Below are 13,234 nucleotides of genomic sequence, written 5' to 3'. Positions count from 1 at the left end.
CCCCTGGCGCAGCAAAGCCGAGCAATGAAGTCATTTATCAGTGGGGATGGCTATGCTTTAATCTATATGATAAGAAGGCAATCCGATTCTCAATAGTACATGTAATTATATAAGCAACTTCAGACTAGAACTCGTCTGAAGAAATTAAGACATTCTCCTTCAATGATAGCAAAACACCATTAGCAAAGATTAGTGTATTAGTGAGAAAATAGTAATCTCAATCGCTGCAAAACCAAGCCAAACTAGTCCACTAGCAGAAAGGCAACATAAAACGTAATTGATTCAGCTCTGCCGCAGTTGATGATAGGATAAGGGGCAAATCTCTTTAAAAAATTGTCATTTTGTGAGCATTTGAGCATGTGCATCAAAGAAAAATTTTAATTTTTGGAGTGCCCCTTCCCATATTTGCCTAGCAAGTCCTCATGAAAAGGGGAAGGTGGAACTATATGGTATTTTGAAGGCAGAGGGGAAGGTAGATAAAAAAATTATTGGTTGAAGTAATGATAAATTTCTCACAAACAAATATGGCCTAAGAAACGATTTCATGAAGGCCAGCTCAGTAAGGTTAATTTGGCTCGAGTTGATGGACTCACAGACTGTTGTAAAATGGGAATATATTGCTTTCCTTGCCAAAATCAAAACAATTAGAACAAATATCTTCCACTTGAAGAAAGCAGAACCAAATCCAGCATAACAACATTTCAAAACATCTATTTAAATTTATAAATTGTGATCACCCCATCGATCAACTTGATGTATTGAATAGCCATAAAGGGGGTTCTAACCTGTAATGCAGGTTCCGCATACAATGCAAAAGAGTAAAGAAGTTTAAGACTTAGACTGCCTATATCCACATCCACAAAATCAAACCAAGAGTTTATTCATCATTTACACTCTGTTTCGAAATGTCGGCAGGAGATGGGGAAAAAGGCAAATTATAGAGTGAATTACACTAACAATCCCTCAACTTACTTGGATATTTTATTTCAGTTATTTAACTTCAATTTATCAAAATAAAATCCTTAATTTTAGTTTTGTTTCAGATAAAGTCTTTCTAACCTGAAATAACATGTTTCCAAGTTAAAAAATAAAAATACTCTTTTACCCTATTTTCTTTCTTTTTTATCTTTATTATTAAATTAATTAATAAATATTATTAAGAAAATTATTTTACTTAACTAAATTTATTAATAAAATTATTAGTTAATTATTAATTAAAATTTAATTTGTAAGAATTTGGGTAAATAATTATATAATAATAAAATTTAAATTTTAAAATAATATTTATTAATATATGACATTTTATCAGTATTTTTACTTTATATAAAAAATAAAAAATAATTTATAAATTTATTCTGATTAAATATTAATTTAATATTAATTAAAAAAATAACTTAAAAATTTACGATTATAAGTTAAAAGAATTTTTTCTGAAATAAAATTAAAGTAAAACGCTTTTATTTTAATAAATTAAAGTTAAATTATTGAAATGAAACATCTAATTAAGTTGAAGGACAGTTTATACTTAATAGTTATACTATGAAATTAGCACTATTTTGTAAATGAAGTTACATCTAACAGTTCGTGAAATTACTTATGCACCCTACCTCTAGCAAGCATGGAGGACAACATTGTAAATTCAGTCAAATAGGTTTTATTTGACTTCCTTTCTTTTTCTCCCTCTCCGCATCCGTCCCTTCCGATACGAAGTAAAATAAGCCTATTTCCAGTTCCAAACAATCTAGGAGGTACAGATTTCTTTCCACCTTTCTCCAAAAGTTAAAGCCAAGAAAGACGAATAATCTATACCTCAAAAGCCCTCCTATTCACAATTCATTCTCATTCAACTCTCCGGCCACCCATTCTATTCCTTTGACAGAATTGGCCAACTCTAATGTAATCTAGCTCGAGTAAATCACCACTAGCAGGTGCAGCATTCTCACCAACGCAATGCCATTTGATCCTGATCCTCCCCGGTCTGCCTAAGATAACTTGTAGAAATCTCTACCAGTTTTAATTCAGATAGAATTGAATCTATTTATGTCATATAAAGTGACAAATAAGTGGTTAACTCAATTTAAGTCGAGTTTAATTCAATCGAATTAGATTAATTTTAACATCAATCATCATCTATAGCAAGAAAAAGATCCTAGCGTTAAGTAAAAGAGAAAAACTTAAATCAACCGTTATATCTAAACCTAGCAGGATTGAAACATCCAAAGTTAAAACAAAAGCAGATTAACTCAGCCGAAAAGCTAAGACAAACATTAAAGCACATACATGCAGATCGCAGTTGCAACATCTAAATGAATTTTAAAAATACTACTAAAAAGATGAAGATTGGATCTGCAGAAAGAACCCATCTTTTCTTTCTCTTTTTCTTTTTTAAGCCTGAAATAGAAAGATTTTGTCACACAGAAAAAATAATTGAACATTATAACTGTTTTATAACTCCATTCAGTTCCGTTCCAATAGGATTATATTAAAACAGCCAACGCAGATTATGTCCCCATTTCATAGTTGGTTTCCGGATATGCCTTCACTGCCTCTGTTTCTTATCCGCCTTTCAGTAAACCCCCTTGCTTTGCTCCTCCACGCACCAGATCCGATCCTTGCAGATTTATACTCTAATCTAGATGGTGGCCTACCACTGATAACCAATTCCTACGAGCACAAACCGCGACATTAGAAAATGTCTCTGATTACAGTGATCATTCCCTTCCTAAAATGGATTCACTTAATTCAATATAAAAAAATAAATAAAGAGAAGAAAGAGAAACCATTTTAGGAAGAGGAATGAACAGCGTTCTCAGAGGGACGAAAACGAAGGCACGGTGCAGAGGAGGTAGATAGGGTTTTAGGAATTTATAGGGATGATAGAACCGTCATAGAATGCCAGCTGCCAGCTTGTTGGCTACGTAATATTAGGGCGGTGGTCTTTGCCCTTTTCCCAAGGGACGTATAACGGTTACCTACTGCTTAGATTGATACGACACCGTTCTTGCACAGGATTCTTATAATCATTCACCTTTTTTTCTTTTTATTTTTAAAATAATTATTTTAAATAAATTTAATATTTATATTTATATACATATTATTTTCTAATTTAACTATAATTTCATATAAAATACTTAGGTAAAATCATGACTATAGTGTATGATTATCGATCATAGCGCACTGCTAATTAGATCTTCACCAGATCATTTTAAGGTCAATTATATATTTCTATTTAAATTTATTAATTAAAAATTATTTATAATATATTTTTACTTTTATTTAATTTCAAATATTTTATTACTAAAATTGTCAAATGCTTACAATAAATATAAACTCATTCAACTTCTATAATGATTTTTTTTTCTAAAATTTATAATGTTTAATTTGATTGGTTCTAAACGATAATCATTTATTTAGAAATACTGTAAATTTTCATTTGGAAATAATGGCAAAATTTGTAGTAATTAACAAAAATAATAATAACAAATTAAAAGTTCAAAAATTCGAAGGACAACATGGTGCTAATTGTGTAAAATATTTAATGAACATTCAATTGGAATGGAAATGGGCTAATCACAAACGTAAAGGTACCTAGAGAAGCTTAATTAAAGCAGAAATTTCACCAGTACTCTCCATTCTCCACGAGTATAAATCTGACCGCCCATTTCTTTCTCCAGCAGTAACTTCACAAATACAAGTTTGGGGGTGGTTGGTCCTGCTCAAATTACCCACCGCAATAACAGGTACACCCTTCGCCCAAATTTGTCACCTTTTATCCATTCTCTCTCCCTCCTCCCCTTCAATTCTCTCGGCTTCCATTTTTTTTTTCTCTTAGTTTGTTTTTTTGGTATCTTCATTGTGAATGTTTGCCTTCTTTTTGTTTTGTTTTTTTTTTTCTCACTGAATTTCTTAGCTATAATTGATTTTCTCTTCAAATTAAACATTTTGCTATGTTTCTGTTATTCCTTCATCATTTTCTCAAGTGGGTATATGCTTAAATTTGAGTGTCCCTGTATTTCGTTTCCATAAATTCTCTTCTGCCTCCTCTATTAATAAAGCTAATGTCAAAAGGGTTCCGATTTATTGAGAAAATGGTCAGTTTTTGCAAGTGGGTGTTATTTGATTTTGTTTGTTTGTAGCCGCTTTGTTCTGTGTCTAAATAGTGTTCTGTTCGTTTTAGAAAACAAAGGAATTTTATTCGAGAATGTCCCTGGCTTTAAAAATTAGCAGTCTTTATTTATTTATTTATTTTTTGTAAAGAATTTTGTTTTGGTATCCTGGTGAAAACCTTATTCGCCCTCTAGTTGTGGTGCTGGGATGAAAGCTTCAGTTGGAGAGGTATATTTTTTTCACATAATTGAAGTGAGTGGATGTTGAGTCATGTATAAAGGAATAAGAGAACAATCAATTATGGCTAAAGTTGGGCAGCTGGTTCGTCGTTATAGTCTAAAGGGTTTCGTTTACCTATTGATTGTAGAATGGGAAGGGTGAAGCTAAAGATAAAGAGGTTAGAGAGCACCAGCAATCGGCAAGTGACCTATTCAAAACGAAGGAATGGGATCTTGAAGAAAGCTAAGGAATTGTCTATATTATGCGACATAGATATTGTCCTTCTCATGTTTTCTCCAACGGGAAGGCCTACTTTATATCAAGGAGAGCACAGGTGAACAAACTATTGTGCATTTCACTTTCCTTTTGCTTAAACATAACTCAGAAAAACATTCGTGCACCTATGACTATCAAGGCAACTATCAAGGCAACTGGTGTGAATGACTACAATCATGGAAAATGATGAACTTTATTATTGTTTCACTATTACAAATAAAATTGAGCGCCTATGTTTGAATAATCTCATTTTCAGTGGCAAGTATTCCAAATGCCTCAGAAAACTGAAAAGTCAGAGAATTAGTGTTTTCTTTTTTCTCTTTTGCTTTTACAGCAACGTTGAAGATGTTATTGCAAAATTTGCTCAATTAACTCCGCAGGAAAGGGCCAAAAGGTATGAGACTTGAATCGAAATTTTGAGCTTTTTTGTTTAGAACTTAGCAGTTTGGTTGGATTTTTGTGGTAATATAGCTAAGAGTTTCCATATAATTGGAACAGGAAAGTGGAGAGCCTTGAAGTGAGATAACCGTGATCCATACTCCGAAATGTCATTTTTGTTGTAATGCTTTTTCTTGTTGGTCCATATTGGACGTTTAACATTTTGTCTTCAATTCATATAATCAATTTGGTTTTCTTCTTGAGAATATAGGTATTGAAGAAAACCTTCAAGAAGTTGGACCATGATGTGAATATGCAAGACTTTTTGGGTTCAAGGTATGTAATTATTTTGGTCAGGTTAATGGATTTTTAGTTGAAAGGACTTTAAAAAGGATCTGAATGTCCTTTTTCCTTTTTCCTTGCAGCACTCAAACAGTTGAGGTATGAAATGATTATACACATTTTTATCATTCTTAAAGATTTTGGATTCTTATGTTACTATCTGTGTCAATAATTTGTTTTGTGGTTAATGTGTTATGAGCAGGAGTTGACCAATCAAGTTAAGTTTTTGCAAGCGCAACTTACAGAAATACATAATAGAATGAGGTTCGCCTTTCAATCTTTTAGCCATTAAAATATTCCTTTCACTTTTATGCTACAAAGGGTAGCTATCTTTAACATTGCATGGCTTCGAAACTTTGGGGTCATATATTTTTGTATAATTTTAACTTTTTCATTGTGTACTGATAAGAGCTGCAAAGCTTCCAGAATTTCATTCCATTTTTTCCTTTCCACATTATAAATCAACTCCAAAGTGCAACCAGAGAAATGTGTTTTTATGCAGTACCTATCTTGTCAAGTACATGTGTGTTCATCTTTATCCTATGAATTTTATTTTGTTATCAGATTTTGTTTTCCTTGCTGCAATCAGAACCAGAAAACAACAACAAAGGAAAATGTTATGATAAATGTTGCTCCAGCACCTCAGTTTGTGCCAATATTGAGGTCTTGTATACCTCAAGATCTCTGCCAGAGAAAGTAAAATTTTACATGCCACAGAATTCTTGTCTGACCTGGTTTTCCTAGTCAGATCCTTAGAGTGGCTTGTTTGAGATTTAAACTTGAATTCTTGGATTCTTCTTAGGTTGTCTCTGAAATTTAAACTGTTTGTTAAATTTCAACTTTCAGCATATTTGCTATAACTTTTAATGATTAGGTATGCCTGTTACCTGCTGTGGCACATGTACAGCTTAACATATGCATGCATATTAAGACTTCCTATTTGCAGTTTCATGCCTTTTTTTTTTCAGCTATTGGAGTAACCCTGATAAGGTTGATAGCATAGAAAATCTTAGTCAGATGGAAGAATCGCTAAAAGAGTCTATTAACCAAATCCGTCTGCAAAAGGTATGCTTCTTGTACACAGTGTTTGGTGTTTATGGCTTGATATCACTTATTTAAGATAGCATATTGTAGAGAAATGACTGGAATCCTGCAGACCTTCAAGATTGAGTCTGCATCTCAATTTCACATCTTCTGGTAGGATGATTCACAACACTCTTCCAAGCCCTACTGACCTCTCCATGATCACCTCCAGCTAGTGACAAATCCTTACCCTTTGTCTTATCTGTAACCTGCTGCCTTCATGTTTATCCCTATCAATATTGTATGTTATGTTCTAAAATCTTGAAACATAATCTTTATTGAGATATCATGTATACCATGTAAGCTTTTGTCGCAGCATTTTATTTGTACCACTGAATTGTCAAGACTGCAGATAGAACTGTTAACTTTTTTCCCTCCTTAGCGAGATCTTGGGGAGTACTGGAATAATTTATGGGTATTATATTCTTACACTGCTACTTCTCTTTGGCAGGAAAATTTTGGGAGTTGCCAACTTGTGCGACTAGAATGCAGTAGCCAGGTAATGCACTGGCCATGTAATGAACTTTTAGCTGGTGGAAAAATCTTATTTGGAGTTATCTTGCCTCACAGTTTCAGAATGGAATGGATTTACCTTTGATGATAAATGGCATGCAAGAGGCCCAACCACTATCATGGCTTCCAAACAATGGCAATCAGCATCTGATATTATCCAATGAGCAGAACTTTTTGCCTCAAAGGTTACTGTTCCTCAATTTTGTATCTTTGGTTTCAGTGTCCCAGTACCTTGTAAAGTTGTAATCAATGTCTGGCTGGAAGATCATCATCCTGAAAGTAAATTTTGCTTAAAAAGCATACATCACTTGGGCATTAACGTTAGTAGTACAAAGTTGTGGTCAAGCCACTGCAGAACAACTCTTATTAATGCATATTATTTCTTTTAAGATGCTACTAACTGATAACACCTGTTATTTTCCCCCCTTTTTCGTTCCTTTAAAATTTGTTAACTGCTTACTTGGTAAACAGGTTTCTGTTTTCTTTCATAATTTCTTGTTACCTTTATAATTGGCCTCGTTCTGTTTTCTACAGAGATAAAGAATGCTCAACTGATGCATCCCTTCCAGGCTATTCTGGTTACTATGATACTGGCAAACATACTGAAATTGGAAATCCGAGACCAGTTGATAACATCGGGCAGGGCAGTGCTGTTTTTAGCAATTTAAGTAGTAATACATGTTTAAGTGTACAACTTGATGAACAGTTCTCATACCCTCCATTTAGTAGTTTAAATTTGCCTGAAGTTAAGAAAATGAAGCCTGAGATGCAGATGAACTCCCAAGGAATCTGTTCTGTCCATCAAGTTAATAGCAATTTTGAACTTCCTAGATCTATATATGAAAATGGTCATCATACTTGGGTTTCTGCATCTGGGCCTTGCAGCATTGCAATGTTTAGTGAGAACCAATATCACCAGGTAAGAAATTTTCTATCTACATATATATAGATGCTCTTTATGCTGTATGTTACTGGACTGTGCACTGTTTTTTGCACTTAAGTGGATTTAGATCATATGTCTAATTATTTACAGTCAACAGTTTTATTAATTTCTAACTTCTTGTTGCTTATCACTTTGGTGGGCCTGTGTCTGTTCAGTTTTAATTTGTATGATTCATTTGCAATTGTAATGGTTATGCCCTTCAGTTTTTTTTTTTTTTTTTGACTGCCAAAGGATCCAAATTCCGGTGAAGATGTATTTAATGTCACATGCGTAGAATTATGCTTAATGACATGCTTAGTCCTCCTAAATCTTTTCAGCAAGAAGGGATGGGGCATAAGAAAATAATTATTTTCATACCAAGAAAAGTTATGCCAATTTCATGGTTCAATCACAATTACAAAGAAATGTTTCTGTTTATAGTTTACATTCTTCACTTAGTTCAGCTGTTTATTCTGATGAGTTTTTTCTTTTGGAAAAGCACCCTGAGAGGTTTCACTTGTTATGCATGATCTCCTGTTTCTGGTGCTCACATTTTACTTCATTAGTTAGGTTTTACATGAGTATGGAATGTACCATATAGGTGTTCCTTCCCTTTTAAGCCTTTTCCTCCTTTTGCATTACTAAACGGGATAACCTTAGGGTGGTTGATGCCATCATCTGTTCATCATTTAAGTTTTGGACTGGTGTATCATTAACGCATCTTGCCATTTCCATGTTCTTTGGCTAATTTCTACTTCTCATTTTTCAGGTAATAACTTACTATGACTTCATCTTTCTTACTGTTTGCTTCATTTCATGCAGCAACCAAATTGACTCTGTGAGTTGAACATTATTTTTCCCTGATGGGAGGAGTGATTGTTGGAAGAATTAATGGTGTAGTTCTGTAATGTGTTCTGGACCAGCCGTTTATGGCCAGAGAGGTTTTAGGACAGGATTTTGTTATATGGAAGACAAATCAACGCAGAAATGTAGAGCCATCTGGATGTTCTGGGCCATCCAATTTGTTAGGCTGTTAGCTGTATATATGTACATATTTACCAGGTCATCTGTATATATGTACTCTACGTTTTATAATCATACTTATAGCAAGAATGAGTTTCTGGCAACAGGCTTCTGTCACACAAGCTGTATATCTATAATTTTGCAGAAAATGAAAGCAATTTGATCCGTATTTTCATTGTTATAAATCAGTTCGTTCTATAGGATTGTTATTTCCGAGCAGCTGGTGTTTTCTATGAGGTTTGTGATTAAGTGGATTGAGTGATATAAAATGATAATAAAATGGCACCTTAGTTCCTCTGTACACTGAAGGTTCCTTGTTTTACATTGATGCTCAAGCCTCACTCAGAAACCATCTATTGATGGTTACAAAAGCAAGAAACAGGACCCCGTTTCTTCTTTAATGAATTTTAGTAACCCCTGAGTGTCTGGACAATTGTGTTGTGCCATGGGTCTGAGAGGTGCTGCAACAGGTTCTCAAATGGTCCTTTTCCAGTGACATTGTGTTGAACCACAAATCCTAAGAACGCCAACATCGCCAATCTCCCTGCAGACAAAAATCAAACAATATAAGCCTATTATATGCAAAATTTCTAAGCAGAAATCAACCAGGTTGTTGGATAATTATTACCATTTGCAAGCTCCTTCTCCTTGGCGTCAACAGTGGGTGCAAAGTTGAGGGGATTAAAAATTCCGCCAGGGTAACCAACTTCATTTGGAGGCAAACTGTATTGCTTGAAGATTGGGTCTTGGTTGACACTTCCTGGGTTCTTGATATCTTGCCACCTTCTGATCTCCACATAATGGAACAATATGAATTCAATTACGAAGAGGGTCGATGACGATGCAAAGTACTCTGCTTTGCCAGCATCATACCATTGAGGAACATTGATTATTCCAATCTTGGTGAAAACCTCTGGCAATAGCATCCCTACAACACCCAACATAGCCCAACGCCCATTCACGAGCTCAGCCTGGATGTACCATTTCAGGTTCTCAGGGTCCTCAGCGAGTCCAAGGGGGTCAAAGCCATTATCGCCCGGAAGACTGGATGGGGAAACAATCTTTCAGTTAATAGTGAGCCAAACCAAGAAATCAAGAATATTGTGTTTTGAAGGCCTTTATTTGTTGAGTTGAGAGTTGTTTACCTGCCGTTGAGGTAGGCTGGAGAGGGCAAACCGGGCAACCACTCGCCTTTCTTGGCCTCAACTTTGAAAGAAGCAGCAGAAGAAGATGGCATTGGTTTAAAGGACACTTCTTTGTTGAGTTTACCAGGAGACCCAGTGAGAAACCTCGATCTTGATGCACATGGACGGAATACGGCAGCAGAAGCTTGAGTTGTGACGGTGGCCATCCTCTTTCTCCCTGAATTCCGGCAAAGAAAATGAAGATGTGGGTAGTGATAGTGGCAACAAGCTAAAGATCAATTGCCAATGCCTCTGTATTTCAACTGAAGGAAAATTGGACTTGTGGTTGTTGCTCTGCGTTAAAATTGACGGTTGATTTTGTTGATTTTATGGATCCAACGGTAGAGCTTTGTATATGGTTTTGGATTGGCCAATGGGAGCACTTGAGACTTATCCCTTTATCTTTTTGCCATATCCATGTATCCATTTCTTTGCTACCGTTGGTAGGCAAGAGATCCTGCGGGACCCCTATTTTTCCACGTAGGAAGATTTTTAAACAATCACGTTGGATTACTCAAGCCAATAGCTGATGACAGTGGCAGAGTCATGTTCTATCTCAGCGAAAAGATATCCTTAAAAATGCTTGCTTGGCAAAGAGCCCATTTTAGGTAGGCTCGTCTGTGCCATAGAGAAAAAAGGGCCCAAAAAGAGATCTAAGCTCTTAATTTTTATTGGAATATGGCCCAATCGAACTGGTGACTTGATACACCAACAACGAAACCCTCTAGTCTCTTCTTGGACAATTGGGCTGGGCAGAGTGGTTTGATAGAAGAGACTACTAGAAAGGAGAAATGCAGTAGTTTTCTACTTTAGCCACACGTACCAATGAACTTCAACTCAATAATACTATAGTTGTACAGCGCCAATTGTACGCACGCGTTTTATTAATAGTAGTACTAATAGATGGAGAAGTCACAACACCATTGTAGGACATCCAGCAACCAGCAAAAGGCTGGTTATAGTGGCTGCATGAGCGACCAAATTTGCTTTCCACAAATAACCAAAGAAACTAAAAAGAAAATGAAATTGCGGGTGGTAAATGTCCACCACTGCTAAATTTCCTGTCTACCTGCCTTTTCAAAGATGGCAGAACAGAACTAAACCTACATCACAATGAAATCTAGAAACGACAATTGACAAGGACCACATTGTAAACTAAGCCCTGTCAAATTTTCTGACATCAAAACTAACACCCTTCCCCATGTATGATTTGCTGAGTTATGCAGCAATTGGTTGGTCTGGTTTTTCAGATGTAATTAAGCGAACTGTTGGCCTGTGAAGGTCTGGCCGAAGGACCACCCAGCAGGTGCAACATCGTTAGCGACTACAACGCGGCCATCACTAGTTGTCACCTTAAACGAGAGGCATTGTCCGTTGAGGAATGCGTTGCTTTGCCAGTTTTGACCCCAGTTTCTTGACATGGGTAGCCATCCAGTTCTTGACCCTTTTATTGAAACTGCATGAACATCACCAGCACCTCCAACGTTGGTTATTAGGACTAGGTTGAAGTATGAGTGCCCATTGATTGTGAATCTGATTCCTCCTTTCCTTCCGCATGGTACCCTGTAATAATTTCACACACAAAATAGAGAACCAAATCTTTGGCCATCAACAAGTAATGCTAACAATCTATATCTCAATTTTTTTTTAGCGTTACGGTACACTCAAAATTTCATTTACACTTTAAAATATATAAAATATAAGTTTTACATGAATGTTAAAGAATAATTATACGCCAGAAATACATAAAATAATTTCCTTTTATTTAGAGACGACATTCTTTATTTAAATTCTAGGTTTGTTATGAACTAGCTTAATGAATATTTAATTTATATAATATAATAAATTTTAATTTAATAATATTAAAATTATTATCAAAATTATAAATTTAATAAAAAATTACTCATAATATTAATAAATTTTAATTTAATAATATTAAAATTACTTTCAAGATTATGAAACCCAAATGAAAAAAATAAATAAATACCCCATGACAGGCTTGAGAGGAAGCAAGTAATTTGTCTCCTCCTTGCATGTTCACGTGGATTCAGAGCCACTTTAACAAGAGTCCCAAACTTAGCAAAAGGCTCAAATTTAGTTGTATACAACTATAGTATATCTCTGGACCTATTCTAATTAAATCTGTAATAAGCTATTTTTTAAAACAAGATATTGACTATCGAGAGACATATTGCAAGTGCACATATGATATACCTTCTATAAGATACAGGCACAATCCCTGCTCTAAACCGAGCAATTCGCTGGAAGACAGGCTGAGAGAGATCAAAATGATTCTGGGGAGGGTTGCACCAGCCTCCAGCATTGTTAGGGAGGGCGTTGTTCGGTGGGCAGAAATTGGTGGCTGTGACCACAATTGAGCCTGGCAGACACCATTTTGGGTCATCCTTACATTTTATTTCAAAACAGGCTCCACAGCTCAAGCCATTGTTGAACAAGGCTGTGCTCAAAGCTGCTGTGTCTTTCCCATAACCTTGGCTGTATAGGTTTCCATACCCACAAGCCCCACCTGCAGAGGAAAAAGAGACAACAAATTTTGTATAAAAAAAGGTGCACAACTTATTAATTAATAGGCCACACAAAGATAAAGTGCAAGGACGTACCCATTGTACCAGAGGCATCACCACCTCCATAGAAGGTAGCATGAGCATCAACCCAGCCCCCGTCATCACCAGAAACGAATGAAGTTAAAGAAAGAAATCCCAGCAAAAGAAGCCCAGCGAATGCCATTTTCCTGGAACTAAAGACAGTATATAATACTAATCAATTGACCACAATAATTACAACTTCTCAAACTTCTAAAGAACTAAAAAAAAGGGGAAAATAGATTGTTACTCACAGCCAAATCTTTGTGAGTGAAAAAGGAGAAAGGGTTTGTGTGCAAGGAAATGAAGAGGGAGTAGGTGATGTGGGCAATATATAGATGCTTAAAGGGAGCAAAAGTGTTCCCTTGGGAAACGTAGTCATACAAAGCAACTGACGGTGCATATTGTACTGAGCTGTGGGGACCTTAAACAACCAAGTGCAAGCCCTTTTTTGTCTGGGCAAGCAAGGTCACTTTTCTTGAAACCCCTTGGTTTTTGTATGTTAGTTTTGCAAATATCGTCTAATTTCATGGATTCAACTTTTTGCTATGTTATGTAGGATTGCCAGAGCCGAGAGCTCAGCT

At 35.5% G+C, this 13,234-nt stretch overlaps 3 protein-coding genes and 1 long non-coding RNA gene across 4 annotated transcripts; 1 reads left to right on the top strand and 3 right to left on the bottom strand.

The window, feature by feature from the left end:
- Positions 1-2,222: 2,222 nt before the first annotated feature.
- LOC110636828 (uncharacterized) lies at positions 2,223-2,966 on the bottom strand. Its single transcript, XR_002491417.2, has 2 exons — positions 2,781-2,966; positions 2,223-2,664 (listed from the first exon to the last, which is right to left on the bottom strand). It is a non-coding gene; the product is annotated as an uncharacterized LOC110636828 (long non-coding RNA).
- Positions 2,967-3,731: 765 nt separating this feature from the next.
- Positions 3,732-9,032, top strand: LOC110636829 (agamous-like MADS-box protein AGL65). Its single transcript, XM_021786674.2, has 12 exons — positions 3,732-4,335; positions 4,475-4,660; positions 4,937-4,996; positions 5,101-5,119; positions 5,252-5,316; positions 5,406-5,421; positions 5,525-5,586; positions 6,291-6,387; positions 6,857-6,904; positions 6,976-7,103; positions 7,453-7,837; positions 8,663-9,032. The coding sequence occupies exons 2-12, from the start codon at positions 4,476-4,478 to the stop codon at positions 8,672-8,674; spliced, it is 1,077 nt and encodes a 358-aa protein (XP_021642366.2). The 5' UTR covers positions 3,732-4,335; position 4,475; the 3' UTR covers positions 8,675-9,032.
- Positions 9,033-9,122: 90 nt separating this feature from the next.
- Positions 9,123-10,365, bottom strand: LOC110636830 (chlorophyll a-b binding protein 4, chloroplastic). The gene is made up of 3 exons (XM_021786677.2): positions 10,009-10,365; positions 9,492-9,907; positions 9,123-9,407 (listed from the first exon to the last, which is right to left on the bottom strand). Exons 1-3 carry the CDS (start codon positions 10,212-10,214, stop codon positions 9,271-9,273), a joined length of 759 nt encoding a protein of 252 aa, XP_021642369.1. The 5' UTR covers positions 10,215-10,365; the 3' UTR covers positions 9,123-9,270.
- A 534-nt stretch (positions 10,366-10,899) lies between these two features.
- On the bottom strand, positions 10,900-13,068 carry LOC110636831 (expansin-A1). Its single transcript, XM_021786678.2, has 4 exons — positions 12,905-13,068; positions 12,669-12,805; positions 12,262-12,574; positions 10,900-11,610 (listed from the first exon to the last, which is right to left on the bottom strand). The coding sequence occupies exons 1-4, from the start codon at positions 13,051-13,053 to the stop codon at positions 11,304-11,306; spliced, it is 906 nt and encodes a 301-aa protein (XP_021642370.2). The 5' UTR covers positions 13,054-13,068; the 3' UTR covers positions 10,900-11,303.
- Positions 13,069-13,234: the final 166 nt, after the last annotated feature.

This window comes from Hevea brasiliensis, chromosome 13, assembly GCF_030052815.1.
Source record: "Hevea brasiliensis isolate MT/VB/25A 57/8 chromosome 13, ASM3005281v1, whole genome shotgun sequence".
Lineage (NCBI taxonomy): Eukaryota > Viridiplantae > Streptophyta > Magnoliopsida > Malpighiales > Euphorbiaceae > Hevea > Hevea brasiliensis.
Note: the sequence above shows the minus strand (reverse complement) of the source record. Positions and strands in the feature narration are given on the sequence as shown.